This window comes from Erythrolamprus reginae, chromosome 1 (assembly GCF_031021105.1).
Source record: "Erythrolamprus reginae isolate rEryReg1 chromosome 1, rEryReg1.hap1, whole genome shotgun sequence".
Lineage (NCBI taxonomy): Eukaryota > Metazoa > Chordata > Lepidosauria > Squamata > Dipsadidae > Erythrolamprus > Erythrolamprus reginae.
The window spans coordinates 354,097,522-354,121,952 of NC_091950.1; the positions used below are offsets into that span (position 1 = coordinate 354,097,522).

Genomic DNA, 24,431 nt, shown 5'->3' on the forward strand with positions numbered 1-24,431 from the left:
ACTCGGAACATTCAAAATAAGAAAAACTTTCACCAGCGGCTTTTTTTATTTTGAATGTTCCGAGTGGGCTGGAATGGAGATAGGGAGCGTGCGTAACCGCGCGCGTGCCCCCGACATTGAATATTACCTTCGCCAGCCTCTGCTGAGAGAACGCCTGCCGGCGAAGGCTTTTCTTATTTTGAATGTTCCGAGTGGGCTGGTATGAAGATAGGGAGCGTGCGCAACCGCCTGCGCGCCCCCGACGTTGAATATCACCTTCGACAGCCTCTGCTGAGAAGAACGGAGAGAGAACGAGAGTGAGTGAGAGCAACAGACAGCAAGATAGAGAGAAAGTGAGAAAGAGAGAGAGAGAGAAAGGTGGGAGAGAAAGAGATAGCAAAAGAGAACAAGAGAGAAAGTGTGAGAAAGAAAACAAGAAAGAGTGAGAGAGAGAGAGAAAGCAAGAGAGAGAGAAAGAAAACAAAAGAGAGAAAGTGAGAAAAAGAGAGAGCAAGAGGGGGAAAGAGAGAGAGAGAGAGAGAAAGAAAGAAAGAAAGAAAGAAAGAGAGAGATGAGAGAGGAAGGAAGAGAGTGTGAGAGAGGAAGAAAGCAAGAGAGAGAGACAGAGAAAGCAAGAGAGAGAGAGAAGAGTGGAAGGAAGAGATAGAGAGAAATGATAGAAAAAAGGGGAGAAAAGAGAAATGAGAAAATGATTGAGACAGAGAATGACAGGAAAGAGAGAGAAACAGAGAGAGAAGTGACTTGATTTAAAGCATATGGTAAAAGCACTTAAATAATAACAGAGAAAACCCCCCCAGCCCTCACCTGTTTTTATTAATAGTTATGTTTTTGGTTTTGTTGGTTGATTTAGTTTTAATAGTAATGGATTTTGGTTTTTTTAAATTATTAATTTCTTTTAATAAAAAAGGGATTTTTTTCTTATTTATTTATTTATTTATTCTATTCCGCCCAGTCCCAAAGGGACTGTCGCTCAGACACTATACTTTTCCGCCCACACCGGAAAAAAATTAGAGGGTACATTGGTCCTCAATATTCCAACCATTGCAGCACCCTCCACAGCAGTGGTGGGTTGCTAGCGGTGCGATAGACGACGATGCACCAATAGGGGCCGCCAGAGTGCACAATTTGCATGCAAACACTCCAGTGCCAGTCCTTTGGGCGCCATCTTTTTCCTTTAATTTTTAGTCTTTTTTGCTTCCTGCACATGCGCAGAAGCAAAATCTCGCAAGGGGATGCACACAAGAGATTTTGGCTTCTTTTTTTTTGCTTCCACACATGTATGAATGCCAAGAATGGGCTGAAATCTCTCTCACACGCGTGTCCCCTTGTGAGATTTCCTTGTGTTTTTGCTTCCTGTGCATGTGCAGAAGCAAAGTCATGCTGGGGACACGTGCATGCGTGCGTATCGCACACACACACACATGAGAACCACATCCTGTAAGAGCAACCTGCCCCTGTTCCACAGTCATGTAATTCAAGCAGTTATGTGCCAAGCTCAAGATTATGACATTGGAGGTAGCTGCAGTCACATGATTGCCATTTGCAACCTTTCCTGCTGGTTTCCCAAAAGCAATTCAATGGGGAAGCTGGCGAAAAAGATCAGAAGTTGCTCCGGTAAGTTTAATGTATTAATGTTTTTAAATTGATTTAACTTTCCACTATTGGATTTGTAATGTATTGTATCACTATTATGTTGTGAGCAGCCCCGAGTCTTCGGAGAAGGACGGCATACAAATCTAATAAAATATAAACTATAAATTGCTCCCACTTTTTCTCCCATCTGCAGCACATCCTCCCCATGTGCAATCTCCACCAGTGATCTTCCCAGGCTTTCACCACTCATATGTTGCCTATACTGGCCTCCCACCACTCCCACTTGGCATCCCTGTACTCTTTACCTGAGATTCCTGCCTCTTCCTGCCTAATGAAAGCATGTTTTGGGGCTACCTCTCTTATTTAGCAATGGCAATCCCAATCTCAATTGCTGCCCTCATCCAAAGACTACCTGTATTAGAATACAACTTGCACAAGATGACTCATTTGTTCTCCTCCAATGACTCGTTGAGATTAAAGCTATTAAGGCAGTTGCTGAAGTAATTATGATGGCAATGTCTTCCCAATTTTTGGCATCTGATCCATGTATACCCCAAGGGAATCTTCTAGTAACAAGAAATAAAACCCCAACATATTGGCATTTGTGGAGTTCTGTAATAAATTTGCTTTTTCCTACTTGTGCAGATTGTGCAGCAGATGCATTTGCCAACAGTGTAGTTCTTGACAATATTCATGAGTAAACTGCTCAACATTCAGAGTTATATTTCATCTACTTGCTGCTGTCAAATTCTAAAGCAGGCCTTTCCAATCGTAAGTAGCTATGTGATTATGGATTGTACAGCTCTACTTTGCAAACATTCCTTCAGAACTAAACTTCAGAGTGTCTTAAGTTCAAAATGTGCCTTTCCCCCCAAATATAATGATGGGAATAATGGCGTAATGATCATTCTCACAGAGGAATTTAATTTTCCAAACAATGTTGGCTAAAGCCCACATTTTTCTCCCCCTGGATACATTCAGTGAAAGATTGCCCAACATAAAAATGCCAGTCTGAAGTCTCAGGATGGTCAGCATACTTCCTGAAATCTTCTAGAGTTACATTTAGTAGTATTTTGAAAGACTGCGATTAATGATGCATTACCAAAGTACAAGAGATAAAATAGAGGGTAAGGCCACAGAGTTTCTTTTTAAAGTTCTAAATGTCATCATGAATAGGGAACAGATATGAAGTTTATGTATATATTATTGAACACACACTCCCGCTAATTTTCTGAGGTAAAGTTTTAGAGGTTTCATTGTTTTTTATGTTGCTTGTGGTCAGCAATAGTGATAAGGGTGCATGCAATTTTTTTTACCATTGTTTATAATGTTTTCGACATGATCGAAACATTTAAATATGTTAAAGGGTTAAATAAGGTCCAGGAGGGAAGTGTTTTTAATAGGAAAGTGAACACAAGAACAAGGGGACACAATCTGAAGTTAGTTGGGGGGGAAATCAAAAGCAACATGAGAAAAAATTATTTTACTGAAAGAGTAGTAGATTCTTGGAACAAACTTCCAGCAGACGTGGTAGATAAATCCACAGTAACTGAATTTAAACATGCCTGGAATAAACATATATCCATCCTAAGATAAAATACAGAAAATAGTATAAGGGCAGATTAGATGGACCATGAGGTCTTTTTCTGCCGTCAGACTTCTATGTTTCTAAATATTTTTATTTAATAGTTATCACCCAGATATCATAGGGAGACAGCTAACCTTCAATGTTTATGCCAAGGGTCTTTCAATTGGAGGCATATTCTTTCACCCACTAGATTTCATTATTTTAGTTATTATGGTCTTTGGAAACTTGTCATACAGAGTTTTCCTGAAGCTTCAGAACTAGGGGCTATCAACAATCTCTCATGACAGAACATTGGATAAACTACTTGCATAAAATATTTTCTTTTGGTCAGCTTGGAACTCTCACCAGTTTCTCACCCTATCCATTACTGTCAGACCATTCACAATTTATTTTTGTTTGACATCTTTGTCAAAATGGGGTTTTTTTTAAACTTATTCTTTCAGATACATAGGAGAACTGAAACAATAGTACGTATGCAAAAATAATTGTTGAGATACCCAGGATTATAGAAATTAAGCCCAAATCTGGAACACTGATCTTCAATCCCTTAAAATAAGGGGCTACCTCTATAATCTGCTCTTTTATTTTTAAGGATAAGGATATACAGGCTAGTATAAAATATGAAAAAAAAATTAAGAAAGAGAATTAGGAAAAAACCAAACCGAAATGAAATACAGTGGTACCTCAAGATACGAACCCCTCGTCTTACGAACAACTCGAGATACGAACCCGGGGTTCAGAAAAAAATTGCCTCTTCTTACGAACTTTTTTCGTGTTAGGAACGCCAAACCCGAACTTCTGGGTTCGGCGTTCGGAGGCTGCTGGGAAGCCCCCCGGCTGTTTTAAAAGGTCACAGCCAGGTTGGGGCGCTTCCCAGCAGCCTCCCAAACCCCGAACCCGGCAGTTCGGCAAAAGTTCGGGGTTCGGGAGGCTGCTGGGAAGCCCCCCAAGTTTCAAGTTTCAAGTTTAATCAGATTTGTATGCCGCCCCTCTCCGCAGACTCGGGGCGGCTCACAGCAATAACAATACAATGTAAGACAAATCCAATATTTAAATTACTTTAAAAAACACCACAAATTAAAACCAATCATACACACTAGCGTACCATGCATAAATTTTATAAGCCTAGGGGGAAGGAACATGTCAATTCCCCCATGCCTGATGACAGAGGTGGGTTTTAAGGAGCTTACGAAAGGCTAGGAGGGTGGGGGCAACTCTGATATCTGGGGGGAGTTGGTTCCAAAGGGTCGGGGCCGCCATAGAGAAGGCTCTTCCCCTGGGTCCTGCCAAACGACATTGTTTAGTTGACGGGACCCGGAGAAGGCCAACTCTGTGGGACCTAACTGGTCTCTGGGATTCCAGCCCGGCTGTCACCTTTTAAAATGGCCGGACGGCTTCCCAGCAGCCTCCCGAAGCCGAACGCCAAACCCGAACTTCCGCGTTCGGCGTTCGGAGGCTGCTGGGAAGCCCCCAGGCTGTTTTAAAAGGTGACAGCCGGGCGGCAGCGTTTTTTTGCGGGGTTTTTTTTTTGGGTTGCACGGATTAATTGACTTTACATTGTTTCCTATGGGAAACAATGTTTCGTCTTACGAACCTTTAGTCTTACGAACCTCCCCCTGGAACCAATTAGGTTCGTAAGACGAGGTATGACTGTACTTGTCCTCACATTACTATTCCATACCGGCTGGAGGATTCTGGGAACTAAATTGAAAACATTTCTAGGGAGCATCAGACTGGAAAAATTTCAAAGACAATGATTTACGATTGTCACACTATGAAGTACTTTCCAAACCATTTTTCCCTGTGGCAAAAAATAAGCAAATTAACAAACAGTAGTTCAACACCCAAAGCTGAATTCTGGAAATAGCTGTGAGAGAAAAATCTTCTGTGTTTACCCGATGCCAAGATGGAAAAAGCCAGCTTTTAGTCGGCAATCTTTATCAGCCACCAAGTTCATTAAGCTAATATTACATGCAGATAACTTTCTTCCCTTCCCTTCTTTAATTTAATTTCGTCACTCTTTTACAGCTACTGCAACTCCCAGTTTACACTTAAGACTTTTCCACACAAGCTTCTACGTAGATGGAAAAATAAGACTGAGTTCTTTGAACTGCAATTAATACTTAATAGCAAAAGTCACAGCTAAGATGAAGCAAGCTTGCCCTGATTTCCGAGTTGAAGGGGTTCTCAACATATAGAGAGGTATCAAGAAGTTAAATGATGGTATCCTATGAGCTCTCTAAATGGGGCTACTTTTGAAGAGTGTTTTGAAGAGTAGTGCAGAACGCAGCCGTACGAGCAGTCATGGGCTTTCCCAGATATGCCCATGTTTCTACAGCACTCCACAAGCTGCACTGGCTACCGGTAGCCTCCAAACACAATTCAAAGTGTTGGTTATGACTTATAAAGCCCTACATGACACTGGACCAGATTACCTACGGGACCGTCTCCTGCCTCACGTATCCCAGCGACTGGTGAGGTCCCACAGAGTTGGCCTTCTCCAGGTCCTGTCAGCCAGACACTGCCAACTGGTGGGCCCTAGGGGAAGAGCCGTCTCTCTGGCAGCCCCGGCCCTATGGAACGAACTCTCTCCAGAGATTTGCACTGCCCCTACTCTCCCCGCCTTCCGTAATGTTCTGAAAACCCACCTTTGCTGACAGGCTCGGGGCCACTGAGCTGCTAATATCTAGCTCCGGCCAATGACTGAATGTATGTATGGATGTGATTGATTAATTTCAAGTATTGGGGTTTTAACAGAGTATTTTAAAGTAGATTTTATTGTAGATTTCTAATGTGTCTTGCATTAATTTGCTATAAGCCGCCCTGAGTCTCAAGAGAAGGGCGGCATAGAAATCAATCAATCAATCAATCAATCAATCAAACAAACAAACAAACAAACAAACAGGTGCTTCAGTGCCCTGAATTGTCCAAGATTTATGCTATGACAGTATTTTAACAGATACAATGAGAGCTAAGCCATGATGGTAAATGCAAAGCCATTTCTCCGGGAATGCGGAGCTGTCGCCTGTTGCTCTTCTGGGTTCCAGCACGCCAGATAGCTGGTTTTCCCAAACATGGGCATGCCAGAAACCGGAAGAGCAGCCACCCAGGAAGCCCAGTGTTCATGTGCATACCAGGAAGATGATCTTCCTGTTTCCAGTGCATACATGTGCGTTGGCCGCTTTGTCTTTTAGTTTCTGGTACACATGCATGTGTGAAGATCAGCAAGAGGAAGAGTAACAGGCGTGCATGCATGCCGAGAGAGAGGGAATTCCTAGGGGAGCAGAGCTGTTCGCCAGGACGGGTAGGCCAGGGCTTCCCTCCCTACCTGCCCAAGCAGGCTTCTTGCGCAGTCCAAACCTGCAGCGCATCTGTGGTCCAGAGCATCTGGCTGGCTCAGGGAGTCTAGAAGAGCCAGTGGGGCCCGCCACTTCTTCCAAGGAAGCACAACCATTTCCTGGCTGCATCTGGCATTTCTTTTGTGTAGTCCCACCGCCCTAGAAGAACAGCAGCAGTGGCGGCAGCTACAGGCCGAAGGGCAGGAGCGACCACCCTGCTCAGGCACACAAGGCATTGATTGATTGATTGATTGATTGGATTTCTATGCCGCCCCTCTCCGAGGACTCGGGTGGCTCACAACATATAATATATACAGTATACAATATCTTAAATCCAATTAACTAATTAAAAATCTAAAAAAACCTCCCCAGAAACCATAAAAAACAATCATTCCATTCACTCCACATTATCTCAATACATTCAGTGGGCAGGGGGTAAAGATCTAATGGCCCCAGGCCTGGCAGCATAAGTGAGTCTTCAGACTCTTGCAGAAGGCAAGGAGGGTAGGGGCCATACGAATCTCCTGGGATGGGGCCCCCACAGAGAAGGCTCCCCCCCCCCCCCAGGCCCCGCCAAATGACATTGTCTGGCTGACGGAACCTGGAGAAGGCCGATTGTGGGACCTGACCGGTCGCTGGGATTTCCTGGCTAGGCAGCCGGCTGTCCCACCCATTGCTCCTGCCACCACCCAGGAAGCGGCAGTCTGAGAACCACCACCGGGTGGCAGCAGCAAGGATGGGTGGGACGGCATTTCCCTCCCTTCTCACCAGAGGCCTGGGGCTGCACAAGAAGCCTGCTTGGGCAGGGAGAGAGATAAGCATCACCCAGCCTGGCAGCTCCTCTTTTGGCTCGCTGCTCACCCCAGCAGTTTTTGCACCAGCCATGTGCTCCAGACCGCTGCGGGTGGGCGGGAGGGCTGGGGTCATGCAAAACGCCTGCATGGGTGGGAAGGGAGGTGAGTCCCACTCGCCTGTCCTGGCCAGCAGCCCTTCTTCTTCTTGGCATCAGGAGCCCTCACCCTAGTGGCATCAGGAGCAGCAGGCAGGGTAGCTGGCCATCCAGCCAACAAATGCCCCAGGCAACCGAACTGGTCAGTTGTTCCTGCCCTTTCCCCTATAGCTGCTGCTGTTCTTCTGGGATTGTGAGGCTGTGCAGGAGGAGCGGTGAAGAGACATCTTGCTTCTGGGCTCAATGGTATAGATATGCAACATGTTGGAAAATTCTCTTTAAAAGTGAAACTTGACAAAATTAATATGCTCATCATACGCAATTCAAAACTAAGAAAATTCCTTGATATGTACCTTCACTATTGACCATGATTGAAGCAGCTCCTGTTGCAGCGTCTTCTGTCTGATTTACAAATTCTAAGGTAAGAAAGAAAAAAAGTTGTAGAGTTCTTTCGGCAAATATACAAATTAGTGAGTTACATCAGCAAACATTACAGCTTAACAGCTGGCGTTTAAAATGTTAATAATGAATACCAATGCCAAAAGCGGGGAAACATAAATGCTAAATTACACCCACATGACAGCAAACACAAGCTCAAGATTAATTAATTGTGGCTAATTCTGCATTTCAGGAGGAAAAAAACCTGATTTAAATTTAGCACAGACATTACTGGCAGCTGTAGTACCCTTGTTATTCACATAGACATGCAAGTCAAAGTCATGGTTAAAACAGTGTGAATTTGCTCTGCTTATTGGAAAAAACATCACCCATAAAGTGACTCCTTTAGCTCAGGAAACAGAGTAGCCCTTGTAAAGCCTTGGCTGCATTAGAGTAAAATAGTACTGTACATTTCTATCCATGTTTATCTGGAGGTACGTTTATTCTGCACAAATGTGTTGAAAATAGTTTAAAATTGGGTTTTGACCTAAATTTAACAATGTCTAGCCAAATCCTTCCTGGAAGCCACATGTTAGCGGCTACGGCATGTTCAGATTTTCACCTTTCTATAAATTACATTCTAAGGAATATTTCATCTGTAAGACATTTTTCTTTTATATACTTTTGTAATAGATGCAATAGGCCCGCGATGGTGAATCTACGGCTCGCGTGACATAAGTGGCACACGGAGCCATATCGGTGGGCACGCAAACTCAGGTCTGGCACGTGCCACCTAATTTTGGGGCCTTCTGGGCCCACTGGGAGTCCAGAAACAGTGTGTTTTCAGCCTCCGGAGGGGGTGGGGAAGACAGTTTTCAAAGCTCCTAGAAAGGCTTTGAAGCCTGGGAAGAGCAAAAATGGGTGTGCCATTGCATGCCTGGAGCGGGGTGTGTGTCACTCTCACATGTGTGGGGGTCCACATAGAATTATTGGTGTGGACATATGCCCCCATGTACCCCCCCATTTTACATATGAACCAAATAATAATAATAATAATAATAATTTATTGGATTTGTATGCCGCCCCTCTCCGTAGACTCGGGGCGGCTGACAACAATAATAAAAACAGCATGTGACAATCCAATAATAAAACAACTAAAAACCCTTATAATAAAACCAAACATACAGACAAACATACCATGCATAACTTGTAATGGCCTAGGGGGAAGGAATATCTCAACTCCCCCATGAATGGCGGTATAAATGAGTCTTGAGTAGTTTACGAAAGACAGGGAGGGTGGGGGCAATTCTAATCTCTCGGGGGAGTTGGTTCCAGAGGGCCGGGGCCGCCACAGAGAAGGCTCTTCCCCTGGGGCCCGCCAAACGACATTGTTTAGTCGACGGGGCCCGGAGAAGGCCAACTCTGTGGGACCTTATCGGTCACTGGGATTCGTGCGGTAGAAGGCGGTTCTGGAGGTAATCTGGTCCAATGCCATGTAGGGCTTTAAAGGTCATGACCAACACTTTGAATTGTGACCGGAAGCTGATCGGCAGCCAATGCAAGCCACGGAGTGTGGAGGAAACGTGGGCGAATCTTGGAAGCCCCACGATGGCTCTCGCGGCTGCGTTCTGCACGATCTGAAGTTTCCAAACACTTTTCAAAGGTAGCCCCATATAGAGAGCGTTGCAGTAATCGAACCACCATTGTAATAGACCATAGATAGGGAAGCTTTGTCTTCCATAGCTGCCATTTCTCATTAACGTCGCCCAATGTACCTGGTTAAACAAGAAAAATGAAAACTGCCCTCTATCAATAAATAGTGGGAGTTTTGTGTAGAGAAAAATATACTTCATGAATCTGTAAAGTTTCTTCTAATACCACCTAACCCAGGGGTAGGCTCACAAGGCTTTCCCGGTTTTTTTCTGAATTAACAGCTACTTTATGTGACACATAGCGGCCCTGAAGCTGAATGGCTGTTCTCCCTAAGAGCCATCTTTGCCATGGGAATTGCTGGTTTCCATCACAGCCTTTATACAGGGTAATTTATATGCTATGCCACAATACAGATGTTAAATCCATTTACCTGAGAGTTTAATGTATGCCGCTCCTGCGGAGAGGGGTGGCATACAAATATAATAATAATAATAATAATAATAATAATAATTAAATAATAATAATAATAATTTTTATTATTAATTTATTATTATTATTATTATTATTATTATTATTATTATTATTATTATTATTATTATTATTATTAAGTTGTGAGGTAACCAAGTGTTTGAATCGTGTCCAAACGTTATGAAGGAAGAAGTATTTTTTTTCATCTGTGTTATGCTGTTGGTTACTTTAATTGAGTTCTAGTCATTACTGGGAGAATGTGAGTCCTAGTCCCGCCTTTGCTACAAAACCAGCTTAGATGATCTTGACCCAATTACTTTCTCACAATGCTGGAACCGAGGCAATGGCAAACTACTGTATTTCAAACATGGGGGAAAAAAATCAAATATGGAAGCTGACTCAGTGACTTTGGTGCAGCCAGCCTTTCTCAGGCCAATTCGCTTTGCAGGATTGTCAGTGTTGAGGAAAACAGCAGGAAGACGGAATATTAGGTATATTTCTCACCTTGAGTTATTTACAAAAATAATAATGGCGGCATAAAAATAATCTTAAAGGGGAAAAAAAGCCTTCAGAAACACCTTGCCAAGAAAACTGCAGGGACTTGTCCAAACAGTCTTTGAGAATTGCACATAATAGAACAGAAGAAAAAAATATTATGAAGAATGGTATTTGTTTACTACTCTATTCATTTCTTCATTGAGGAGAACTTTGCAAATCATATGTTCAGAATATAGTGATTGATATAATTTGGTTATGAATTAAAATAAGGAAGATACCTGTTGGAATCCCATTTTTTTTAAAGTTTTCAATGTAGTCATTACCAAAAGAATCCTTCCCAACCTACAGAAGAAAAATAAACAACATTACAGATTACAGATTACCCAGCTCATCGTGGACAACCTTCTCAAGGATGGGCAAGATGTGAATTTCCATGTTGTTGAGCTTCCATTAGCCCTGGAGATGACCCCTGAAATCTCTGCTTTGCAGTGATTAAAATATTTCAAAATGCAAATATTCTGAATATGTAAGAATGAAAATTTACTGGTTGTTTAAAAAACAAATTACCATATTTTTGGAGTATAAGACGCACCTTAATTTTGGGGGAGGAAAATAGGGAAAAGAATCTGCTTACCAGATATTCATCTGGCCAGCATCCTTAGTCTGGTCAGCTTCAGCACATTATTTTATCCCCTGGTTAGGGCTTTAAAAAAACCTTTATTTGGAGAGAGTAACAATGCAAGCCAGTAAGAGCTGGGAACATCATCAGCACCTGGAAACCTATTTGGAGCAAGTAGAGCAATGGAAAAAACCCTGCAAAGACTTAGGGCTTGGAAAACATTTTTTGCAGAGTAACAATGAAAGAGCTTGCAAGCTAGTAAGAGCTGGGAGCATTGTTACCACCTGGTTAGGTATGGAAACATTCAAATCAAACAGAGAATGAAAAAACCCCTACAAAGACAGGGCTTAGAAAACATTCTTTGCATGGGAGAAATTATGGACATCCAATTATAAAACAATGCTATCAGTTCCTTACAGAGAAAATATATATCAAATGTTCTATAGGTGGCACTTGCCACCAGCACGTTTAGCCAAGATGTACCCAAAACTTTCACCAAAGTGCTGGAAGTGCAAAGTGAAAACAGGTACATATTACCATATGTGGTGGACGTGCTCACTGGCCAAGAAATTTTGGAAAAAAATTAAAAATATGATGGAGGAAATTACAGGAGAAAAAATACCATTACTGTAAAGCCGGAACTCTTCCTTCTTGGAATAATTAGACATAAAGTTACAATAAATGACAGGCATCTAATTTTACATATAACAACCACGGCAAGAATTATATATGAGCAAACCTGGAAACAGGAAATCGTTCCAACAATGTTTAATTTAATAAGTAAAATATATGAGGTAGTAGAAATGACAAAGCTTACATATGAACTACAGGACAAAGATATTAAGGAATTCCACAAAACCTGGGGCAGGTAGTACATCTGGATTGCCAAAAAGAAAAGAAAAGAAAAGAAAAGAACAATGTGAATAACTATAGTTATTCAAGTTATTAAATTTGGAGAGAAAAATTAAATTGTCAATAAGAGGAAATATTGTTACTATAAGGCACTATTATACCATAGAGAAAATGAAAATAATTTTATAAAAACGGATATGTTAACGGAAAAGTCAACAAGACATGTGTAATAATTAACAAAGGGAAAATACTGCTATAAATGAATGAGCTGCAAAATCAAGCATACTGACACCTAGTAGGTGTAAATGTTAAGCTCTGATATCCAAATAATCCATATATAAAGCATAATGCTTTATTTTTGTTATGAGTGCATATATGTTATCATCTTCTTAGTATTACTATTATTTCCTTTATAGAATCACATGTATATACATTCTGTAAATGTTGTATTGTTGTTTTGTCTTTTTTCTGTTTTTTTTAATGTATATAATTAATAAAGTATTTTTTTAGTAAAATAGGAAACATTCTTTGCAGAGAGTAACAATGAAAGAGCTTGCAAGCAGGTAAGAGCTGGGAACATTGTTAGCACCTGGTTGGGGCTGGAAAGAAACTTAAACTTTCTTTCAAAAATACAAAACTGGTACTTTGTATTGTGTATTTGGAAAAATGCAGAATAGACTGATATATTAATTTAGCATATCATAATCCTGCAAAATATATTAGTATTACCTATATATTAACGCTACAGCTGCTTAAAAAATTTTAGAACCTTGATCACAGGATGCTATGGCAGTCCTAGAATGCACAGAGTACATCATTTGCCTATCCCTATATTGTTCTAATCTTCATCCAGAAAAGAATACGCATTCTCTGTTTAGTTTTTTTTGTCTTTAATAAGACAGCTGTTAATTGCTAAAATGAACGTGTAAATGTTGTCTGCATTAATATTTGAGCAATTTAATAACAGCAGAATATACTGACAATAACCTATATAAACCAGTGCTTACCTTGCAGATCATTGAGATTTTAGTTCCAAGTCGAGCTGCCTGAACACACTGGTTGGCACCTTTCCCCCCAAATCCAGTGAAAAATTTATACCCATGTATGGTTTCTCCAACTTTTGGTAGACGTTTTGTAAGACTGTTGAAATAAAAAAGGAAGGATACACGTTATTACATATATCAACAACTGAATTCTCAAGAGTTTTTAAATAATAACCATATAGAGTTGTTAAGGCCAAGTACTGTAGACAGTTAATTAAAAGTAGTTCCAATTATAATCCAAAATTTAAATGCAATTTCTTTCATGTCCAACAAAAAAATAAAACATGCCTCACAATTGCTTCACAATTTCAAATTAGACGATAATTAATTGCAATATATAAAGTAGTGAAAGAAAAGGTGTGTGTAACTCACAATTATTTACCTAATTCCAGGAGTGAAATTCAGCAGGTTCTGGAGAACCAGTATTGGAAATTTTGAGTAGTTTGGAAAACTGGCAAATATCACCATTGGCTGGCCCAAGGTGTGGGATAGAAATGGAAATTTTGCAGGATCCTTCCCCTGCCATGCCCATCAAGCCACGCTCACAAAACCGGTAGGGAAAAAATTTGAATTTTACCCCTGGACTATTCCAATAAGTATGCCCACTTACACAATATGAATAGACTCTGAGAAAGAAAACGGGCTTAGCGGAAATCTGGAGGCTTCGGTGCAGCGCAGGGAGGGTTGTGCACGCATGCACGGTGTAGGGTGTTCTGCCTGAATGGCTCAGGCAATGCGTAATAGTCCAAGGAAAAGAAATCAAACACACACGTGCTCTGCTAATCAGCAAACTTGTATTAGATAAACAAAAATAGCTCACTCGAAAAACAGTTCTTAATGTCCGAAAACAATGCAAGGCTTACTTCAGCCGCATACAAAAAGCACAGGGAAAAACAAACAAAGACGACCTGGAATGAGCATAGACGTTTCAGGAGTCCTTTTGAATCTTTGAAGCAAACAGCAAGTCCCAGAGTTTTCACCTCCCACTTGTCTGAAAAAGCTGGGTTGAAAACTCTAACGGCACAGAAACTTTGAAGCAGGAACCACAAAACAACACAGATAAACTGCCACAGTTTGCCTTGGCCCTTGTTCCCTTTTATCCCTTTAGCCCTCATTAAGGGAACCACACCCAGCCCAGGTGCTCCTATAATGATTTGTAATACTCCTTAAAGCGATCCCTTCTTTGCATAGCTCTTCGGCTATGTAGATCAATATATTGATCTGCAGACGAACTCAGGGAGGAAAGACTGTCTGAGGGACTGCAGGCCAAATCCCCTGGGCTGTCTGCTGAATCCTCCTGGCTGTCTGCCACATCTTCCTGGCTGTCTGCCACATCTTCCTGGCTGTCAGCCAGGCTTTCACATTCACTTTGTGCCGCGTCTCTCCCATCTGTGGGAGCAACGGCAGGCCCAGGCCCAAACACAACATAGGGGAGGGCACTGCATTATGGATGTGGGCACATACACGTGTGCACACACTTTTGGCACTCAAACAAAAAAAAGGTTCACCAACACTGCTATATACTATTCAGCAAGGAGATGGAGGGAGGGGGTAGAAAAACATGGTTAAAATGAAAAAAAAAAGTGAAAGCTAAAGCAAAGAAATTGTGTCAAACATCTGGAGAACCAATCACATAAACCTTGCTTAAAATATCCAGCTTAACACATCAAAAATACAAATGTGCATTTCTTTCTTAAGCACCCTTCCATCTTGCATGTTAAACCTCCTGACAAACACACCTTAATAGAGAGCTCAGGAAAATGCACTTTCAGAGATATAGCTTTTAAGAAAAGAAAGCCCTGCTATAATGTAATGCTGTTATCTTGTCACCGAATTCTGTAATGAGAAGCAATTAGTAGATTTTGATTTCATTAGGCTAACTCTGAAAGCACTTCAGCCTTCTGTTTTGAAATGGCAATTATGAGTAATTTCTACAATTAAGGAACTATCTGTTACTGTGCATCCTCCATTCACATGTACACTCAAATGTGCATTTTTCAGAGGAGTTGAGCACATATATTACACTTAGCTATGTTTCGAAAGGAAACAACTGCTTCTATAACAGAACAAAAATAACCTAAACAAGCATTCAAGTCTAAAGTCAGAAGCTTTTATTTTTATTTATTTTTTATTAATTTTTAAATTAATTTTTCAAAAGACAAACAACGGACAAACAACATTCAACATTTAAGGAGCTACCATTGCTCCGCTTCATAGAAGTCTAACTAATACAAAAAAGAAAAAAGCCTAACTATGATCAGATCGATACAAAAACATAACATACATATTCTTATTAAATTTAACTCTATATTCTCTATGTTAATTAATTTTCTTATCTATCAAATATTAAATGTTTTAATCTAAAATAGAATATAAAATATATCCCTTCTAAATTTATCATATTGCAAAACTACCCTATGTTTATATTCTTTTTAAGCTATTCATATGTGTATACGGTTTACCATCAAATTAATAAGTTCAAATAATTATAAATTCTTACTTATTTAATTTTTAAAACTATTTTTAAAATTCCACCATTTATATACTTTATCCCATATTTTATAAAATTCTGTTTCAGCTTGGTTATTCAAGCGTTTTGTCATCATGTCTAATTCCGCACATTCTATAATTTTTAAAAATATTTCTATAAAGCTTTTATTTTTAATATAAGCCTGTCTACATACATATTACAAAAAGTAAAACAGCTTGGTTATTTCGCCAACTCCAGAATACATGATCTTAATGTGAAAGAAAGACAAATATAGTAGAAATTAGTATTTATCATTTAAAGCAGGGGTGTCAAACTGGTGGCCTGCGGTCTGGATGCACCACATGCAGGCCACGTCCACTCAACTCTGCAAAGGCAAAAAAGTCAAGATACATCATGTGATGTAATTGAATTTGACACCCGTGATTTAAAGCACCAGTGGGGAACAATGGTCCTTTGATGAATAGTGGACTTCAACTCCTGAGCCAGCCAGAGGTTTCTCACTTTTGATTTAAAGAGTAGAAGGCAATACAATGAAAATTGTAAGGCCATGATAAATTCCTAATAATTAGAAGCACCTGAAGACAGGACTAAAAATAATGGATAGAAATTAATCAAAGAGAGAAGCAATCTAGAAATACTGAGAAATTTCCTGACAGTTAGAACAATTAATCAGTGCAATCAATGCCTTGCCTCCAGCTGTTGTGGGTATTCCAACACTGGAGGTTTTTCAGAAGAGATTGGACAACAATTTGTCTTAAATGGTATAGGGCAGGGGGTAAGGCAAAGTTGGCCCTTCTATGACTTGTGGACTTCAACTCCCAGAATTCCTGAGACAATCATGCTAGTTCAGGAATTCTGGGAGTTGAGGTTCACATGTCATTGAAGAGCCAACTTTGCCCACCCTTTTTATAGGGCAGTGATGGCGAACCTATGACATGCATGCCACAGGAGCTATATCGGAGGACATGCGAGGTATTGCCCCATGTCAGCTCCAGGATACATGCGCGCACTAGCCAGCTGATTTTCAGTCTTGAGGAAGGTCATTTCGCTCTCTAGGGGCTTCAGGGAACCAATGCTGTTTTTTGCACTCTGGGGCTTCGGGAAGCTTCCCTGAAGGCTCCAGAGTGCGAAGAACAGCACAACAGGTAAACCAGAATTCTGTTTTTCTGAGCTTCTGGTTTGCCCATATTTTCACTGTCCCAGGCTTCAGTGAAGCCTGTGTGCATGCATGAATGGTACTGCTGGATCCAGAAAAGAATAACACATAACAGAGGGCAAGAGACATAAAACTATCCAGACAACTTCAGACAAAAGATATAAACCATAACGTTTAATAAGATAAAGGGACTTTTTTTCCACTTTATTCTTCTTATTTCTTCTCTTTTCAATGATGTAATTAATCAGGAATGGAATTGTTATATAAGAAAATAGAAACGGGCTATGATCTGCAATGCATAATGAGATATTTCTTATTTTTATTGTATTCGAAAACATAAATAAACTTTTTTTAAAAAGAGACGGAGGAGGGCATGGGCACGTGGCATCACTGGTATAGGGTTTCCTGCCTCGGCAGTGGGTTGGACTAGAAGACCTCTAAGGCAGGGGTCGACAAAGTTGTTCAGAATCTAGGAGCCAGCCAAAAAATTTAGGAGCCAGAATTTTTTTTAAGCAAACTTGGTTTTTTGCCGAGTCTCCACCTGACATCGCTTTCACCCCCTCCCCCCCGGCGCAGGCCTGGCTCCGCCGAGCCGGCTCTGCTGTACTCCCGTCGGGATCCGAGGGGAGACCGTTAGTCAGAAACTAACGTTAGTCACTCTTTCCTTCTCTCCCTCCCTTTCTCTCTCTTTCCTTTCTCTCATTCCCTCTTTCTATCCTTTCTATCTCTCACTCTTTCCTTCTCTCCCTCCCTTTCTCTCTCTTTCCTTTCTCTCATTCCCTCTTTCTATCCTTTCTATCTCTCACTCTTTCCTTCTCTCTCTCCCTTTCTCTCTCTTTCCTTTCTCTCATTCCCTCTTACTCTCTATCCTTTCTATCTCTCACTCCTTTCTCTCCCTCCCTTTCTCTCTCTTTCCTTTCTCTCATTCACTCTTTGTCTCCTGGGGCTGCCTGCGCCTGCCCTGCACCCCCCACCGCGGAGGGAAAGCATTTGGTATCGGCACCGCCAACCCCCCCTCCACGAGCAGCAAAAGCCTAAGCGGCGGGGTGCGCCCTTTGCATTTCGGCATTGGCGCTCTCCCCTCCACGAGCAGCAAAAGCCTCAGCGATGGAGCTGAAAGGCAAATGACGCGATCAGCCGCTGAGGCTTTTGCTGCTCCTGGAGGGGAGAGCACCAATGCCGAAATGCAAAGGGCGCACCCCGCCGCTTAGGCTTTTGCTGCTCCTGGGGGGGAGGAGGATTTAATCCTCCCCGCCCCCCCCGGCAGCCAAACCTCGCTGAGGCTTTGGAGTTCGGGCGATCCGACGGAGTTCCCGCTCCCACCAACGCCCTGCAGCTGCGCCAGAGCCACCGCCACGAGAAAGCTTTCCAAGACCCATCAACGTCCCGCTGGAAGCTGCCCTCCCGCCAGCCGCGCCGCCCCGGAGCCCCGAAGGCTCGCAGCAGAGGGAGGCAAAGCGGCGCGCGGCAGCCACAACAAGCCCGCACTTGTTGCGCGATGGGAGCGCGAGGACGACCGCAGGCGCGACCCGGGCAGCCTTTCGCCGCGCCCGGGAAGCGGCCGCTACGGGGCAAAAGGCGCGTGGGCCGGAGGGAGCACCTTCTTCCGAGGGGCCACTCGCGCAGGCCCCGCACCTCCCGTCCAGCCATGCTCGAAGGAGGCGGCTGGCGAAGCGCGGGGCGGGCCGAGCAGAGCCGCGGCGTCAGTGGCGGCCGAGCGCCCCGCCCCGTCGGGGAAGGAGCCGGGAGGGAGCGGTATTTAACCCGGGGCCAGCCGGGTGCGACGGCAGAGACGGCTGACCAACCCCCACGAGAGGCTCGAATAGCGGCGGCGTCTCCTGGGGCTGCCTGCGCCTGCCCTGCACCCCCCACCGCGGAGGGAAAGCATTGCCGAAATGCAAAGGGCGCACCCCGCCGCTTAGGCTTTTGCTGCTCCTGGAGGGGGGGAGGATTTAATCCTCCCCGCCCCCCCGGCAGCCAAAGCTAGCTGTCAGCGGCGCCGCGGACCGGCTGAAAAACCCCAACGGTCCGCGGCGGTTGGGGACCTCTGCAGTACAGCAGGCAACATTTTCTAGGCGCCAGACAACATTTTCTAGGCGCCACTGGCGACCAGGCGCCTGGGTTTGTCGATCCTTGCTCTAAGGTCTCTTCCAACTCTGTTCTTCTGTAATAGTGTAGAAAAGAGAGTGCTGGCTCTCCCATTTGGCCTTACATAATTAGGAAAATAATCATCTCAGACTATTTCCTGGTCTTGTTGTCTTCAGTTTAGTTAACAAAATGAAATTCAAAGGTGAAAAAAGTAAGGTTCTACATTTAGGAAAGAAAAACAAAATGTACAAGTACAGTACATGTGGTACCTTGCTCAACAGTAGTAACTGTGAGAGAGATCTTGGAGTCCTAGTGGACAGCCATTTAAATATGAGCCAGCAGTGTGCAGCAGCTGCCAGAAAAGCCAACACAGTTCCAGGCTGCATTAACAGAGGGATAAAATCACGATCAGGTGAAGTGTTAATATCACTTTATAATGCCTTGGTAAGGCCACACTTGGAATACTGCATTCAGTTTTGGTTGCCATGATGCTGAAAGGATGTTGAGACTCTAGAAAGAATGCAGAGAAGAGCAACAAAGATGATTAGAGAACTGGAGGCTAAAACATATGAAGAGCAGGAACTAAGTATGTCTAGTTTAATGAAAAGAAGGACCAGGGGAGACATGATAGCAGTGTTCCAAAATCTCTGGGGTTGCTACGAAGAAGAGAGAGTCAACCTATTCTCCAAAGCACCGGAGGGTAGAACAAGAAGCAATGGGTTAACTAATCAAGGAGAGAAGTAGCTTAGAACTAAGGATAAATTTCCTGACAGTCAGAATTAGTGGAACAGCTTGCCTCCAGAGGTTGTGAATGCTCCAACACTGGAAATTTTTAAGATGATGTTGGACAACCATTTGTCTGAAGTGGTGTAGGGTTTCCTGCCTAAGCAGGGGGTTAGACTAGAAGACCTCCAAGGTCCCTTCCAACTCTGTTGTTGTTATTATTAGTTATACTCAAACATAAGTGCCAAAGTGTTCAGAAAAGCTCCATTTCAATGTTGTCTGGAGGCCAATGATACAGTTAATTAGACTGCTGGTACTTGTGGTGAAAGTGGAGGAACCCAAAAAGGCTTTGCAATCATTAGGGTCCCAGAAATTAAAACAATTTAAATTATTTTTATTAGAACTTAACATGGAAATCCTCAAATTGAGATTTTTTTCTTAAGCCTTGATTATGCCAGAGAAAATAACAAAGGAAGTGAGACTTGATTAAAGGAGGAAAACAAAGCACTATAACTGCTTTCAGGTGCTTTGGCGAACAGCAAAAGATTCTGATGAATGAAGCTCCTAATCAGAGGAAAGATGGTTAATCCAGTAATTATGACCTCCTGGCCAGGGGATATGGTTGTATCATTTTCTAAGTTGCAGAAGGAACTCTTGCCAGAAGCGTCTCCTATCCAACCTCATAGAAGTCTTAAGAAAGCAAAATGAAGTTCCTTTTAATACTTCAGCTAGTTCATTTATGTAGGCCAAATGTAAAACAAACCACCCTGCAGACTATTACAGTGGAACCTCGACATACGAGCAGCTCTACTTACGAGCTACTCGAGATAAGAGCTGGGAGGGGAGCGACATTTTTGTTCGCCTCCCGAGCTCACATTCGGGATACGAGCGCCAAGGAGCTGTCTCCTGAAGCCGAACACTAACTTCCGCTTTCGGCTTCAGGAGACAGCTCCTTGGCGATCGTATCCCGCGTGTTTTAAAAGGTTGCAGCCGGCCTGGGGGGCTGGGGGGGTGCTGGCAAGCCCCTCAGGCCGGCTGCAACCTTTTAAAACACGCGCGCCGCTTCGCAGCTCTCTGCTGAATCCGGAACGCTAACTTCCGCGTTCGGATTCAGCAGACAGCTGCGAAGCAGCGCGCGTGTTTTAAAACGTGGCAGCCGGCCTGAGGGGCTCGGGGGGAAGCCCCCGAGCCCCCCAGGCCGGCTCTGACGTTTTAAAACACGCGCACCGCTTTGCAGCTGTCTCTGAACGCTAACTTCCGCGTTCGGCGGCAGCGGTTTTTTTTGTTGTTGCACGGATTAATTGACTTTACATTGTTTCCTATGGGAAACAATGTTTCGTCATACGAGCGTTCTGACTTACGAGCCTCCTTCCGGAACCAATTAGTCTCGTAAGTCGGGTTTCTACTGTATGGCCTTCATAAGCCTTCAGTTAACTGGGGAAGGACATAATGTGGAAGGACATAATTTTAACAGGGAGGTGTCCTACAGATAGTAAACACTTGGAGCTTTCCAAAGTCTTGTTTCTCATTGCCTTCACAGGGAGCTTCAGTATTGGGATTCAAATAATTTAACAACCCGTTCTCTGCCTTAATGACCGTCTGGGTGGGCGTGGCCAAGGGGCGTGACTGCACTCAGCCTCCTGTAGCACTCTGCCAGTAAAAATGGAGCATGGGGTTAATTACAAAATGTGGACTTTGCTTTGTGACATCCAGAGCCAGCTAGCAAGGGGTGTGAACTGCACAGAAAATACACTTTCGTTTGGTTATGAAGAAATATCCCCAAAGTCAGATGTACATGAAATGTAGACTGATTTTTAGCTTGCACATCTCAGCAAACAGCAAATTTTGAAGATCTGGGTAGAGGATTCATTTTGGGATGAGAAATCACAGTTTGCATGTTGGACATTCCTAAAGAAATGCCGGGAAACTCTGTATTTTAAAGAATATTTGAGGGAGGGGAGCAGAATAGCCCTTCTCTGCCTGAGGCTATAGAGACTTGGCACCAATGAAAATACTGCTTATGAAGCACCTGTTCAACACTGACAGGGTAAGCCACTAGTATATGAAAATAAGAGCAAACTCCACTCCCTTCTAGTACTGATGATGTTACCTAGTTTGGTAATTAAACATCTGCAAGAAAACCATTATGCTCAGAGACCACCAAGGACCACCTCCCAGCTGATCAGCATGGCTCCCAATCATGCCCCTGCAGCTCCAGTAGGCAGGGCAGGTGAGCCAATGGTGGGGACAACCGGTTCGCTGAACTATGCAAAAAAGTAACAGCAGATTCAGCCAAACCAGTGCGAAATGGCTGAATCCACCACTGCTTCTGCCTCTTCTTGTCTGTTTGATCTACTGGGATTGGATTAACTTGCCTAGATCTGAAGGATGAATTTAGAAAGTATCTCCAATATGTATATACAGTGATCCCTCGATTTTCGCGGGGGTTACGTTCCAAGACCTCCCGCGAAAATCGATTATCCGTGGTATAGTGGTGCGGAAGTAAAAACACCATCTGCGCATGCGTGCCCTTTTTTCCATGGCCGCGCATGCGCAGATGGTGGAGGCGGGGAGCGACGAAAGTGCGGAAGCCGACAGATTGCTTTGAATGTCGTCTGCCCCCTCCCCCCCAGCACCCGCTCGCCCGCCGTTCGGCCTGGCCGCTCGCTCGCCGCTCTCCCGTTCGCTCAGCCGTCCTCTGGCTCGCTGCTCTCCCGTTCGCTCGGCCAGCCACTCGCTCGCTCGCCGCTCTCCCGTTCGCTCGCTCGCCGCTCTCCCGTTCGCTCGCTCGCTGCTCGCCCGTTTGCTCGCCCGCCTGCCCGGCCGCTCACCCGCCATTCTCCCGGCCGCTTGAGAGCAAGAAGGGGAGAAATAGAGATGAGAGAGGGAGGAAGAGAGTGTGAGAGAGGAAGAAGCAAGATAGAGAAAGAGAGAGAGAAAGAAAGATGAGAAAGGAAGGAAGAGAGTGAGAGAGAGGAAGAAAGAGAGAGAGAGAAGAGTGGAAGGAAGAGAGAGAGAAATGATAGAAAAAAGGGGAGAAAAAAAGAGAAATGAGAAAATGATTGAAGCAGAGAATGACAGGAAAGAAAGAGAAAGAGACAGAGAAGTGACTCTTGGTGATGACGTATGACGTCATCGGGTGGGGAAAACCGTGGTATAGCAAAAAAACCCGTGGAGTATTTTTTAATTATTATTTTGTGAAAAACCGTGGTGTAGCGTTTCGCGAAAATCGAGACCGTGAAAATCGAGGGATCACTGTATATATATATATATATATATATATATGTAGATTGTTCTGAGTTCGGGTTTTGCCCTGTGTAATGTTTTGCATGTCTATGCGACGTTTCGGTGAAATCTCATTCACCATCTTCAGGCTGGAGTTCCAATCTTTGTGTTGTTGTAAATGAAATATTTGCAACTGACTTTTCTTCCTGATATGTAGTGTGGGGGTGGAGATTCGCTTTGAATGTAGCAAATAGATTGGGTGACTATGCTTCAGTGATCTGATTGGTTGGTGTAATCATAGTTGTTAGAAGGAATGACATGAAGATTTTATGAAGATTTTATGAAGGCTGATTTCCAAATGTAAAATTCTAAAATCATAATAATTAAAAGGATTGACATGTTGATTATTATGAAGTGTTTATTTTGTTTAAGGCTGGTTTCCAAATCTCTGGCAGGCGGGAGGTATCATCCCTTTTATTTAAAGAAAAGGGTCTCTTTTCAATTTCGATAGCTTCTAGAGAGATTCTTTTATATAAATTCTCTGTTTTGTGGAGTAATTTAGTTTTTTCAAAGTCAATTTCGTGCCCTGTTTTTTTAATGTGCTGGACAAGGGATGAGGTCTTTTCTTGTTTTTTGACTGCATTCACATGTTCTGCTATGCGTTGGCTCACTCTTCGGTTAGTTTGTCCAATGTATGTGGCTGCACATGTTTTGCAAGGGATTTCATAGATTCCTTGGTATTCCAATTGGATTTTATCTTTGGGGCTCCTTAGGATATTAGATATTTTTTGGTTGGTGCAAAATGAGGTTTTGATGTTATGTTTGTGTAGAATTTTACTAATTTTATCCGTGGTGCCTTTGATGTAAGGAAGGATGGTGGTGCCATTGTCCTGTTCTTGATCTTGTTTTTTGGGGGGTGTCTCTTTATTGATTAGGTTTGTTATTGTTTTCTCTTTGAATCCATTAGAAATTAGTACATCTTTGAGTTTGTCCAATTCAGTTTTTAGGTGCTCATATATATGTTTTCGTAGATTTTCACGGGTACAGGTATGACGGTCTTGGTATATTCGGGTTTCTTCCCGTGTAGGATTTGGAAATTTCTGGCGACGTTTCGATGAGGTCCCACTCATCATCTTCAGGCTGGTGTTTCTGTCCTTGTTCTCAGGCGAACACTGCGAGACCTTAGCTGCCTTCCTTCTATAAATACTGGTGGCTGGGTGTGGTTTGATGGCTCAGCAATTGCCTGCTGTGTAGAAACTTCCTGGTGAGTCAGAGGGGTAACAATTGGGGTCGTTGATGTAGCTGAGGTATGCTGATTAGTTAATGGTTGTAGATTAGGCGTGATGTCCTGAGTGGTTAGAACTTGCAGGCTGCTTGATTGCTTTACAATGTGTGTCCTGAGTCTGGTTTCTGTGGCTGGGATATGTTTGAGGGCTGGAGCTGTGACGTTCCTTAAAAATATACCAGGGTGATCCGACATAAGAAAAACATATATATATATATATGTATGTATGTATGTATGTATGTATGTATGTATGTATGTATGTATATATAAAGTGTTTTGTTCAACAGTAATCCTGCATGCTCTTCTTTGATACTGCATGCTCTTCTTCTTTTAAATTCCACTACAGGAAATTAGCAACTGCAATTGGGACTGGTAACTGGATTGTTAAACAAAGTGATTGCTAAATGAAAATTACGTGACTGTGACTATGTTTAGGATTTTACTTCAGGGGGGACTGGAAGCATCAGGGCGAGACCAGCAGGGA

General features: G+C 43.0%; 1 protein-coding gene across 3 annotated transcripts in view; it reads right to left on the bottom strand.

Annotated features, from left to right (window-relative positions):
* Positions 1–24,431, bottom strand: part of RBKS (ribokinase) — a 77,636-nt gene that overhangs the window by 34,938 nt on the left and 18,267 nt on the right. For all 3 annotated transcript variants that reach the window (XM_070734286.1, XM_070734287.1, XM_070734285.1), the window contains exons 2-4: positions 12,944–13,076; positions 10,744–10,807; positions 7,822–7,884 (exon numbers count right to left, since the gene is read on the bottom strand). In XM_070734286.1, the coding sequence (XP_070590387.1) occupies positions 7,822–7,884; positions 10,744–10,807; positions 12,944–13,076 (260 nt within the window). The remainder of the gene's footprint in view (positions 1–7,821; positions 7,885–10,743; positions 10,808–12,943; positions 13,077–24,431) is intronic.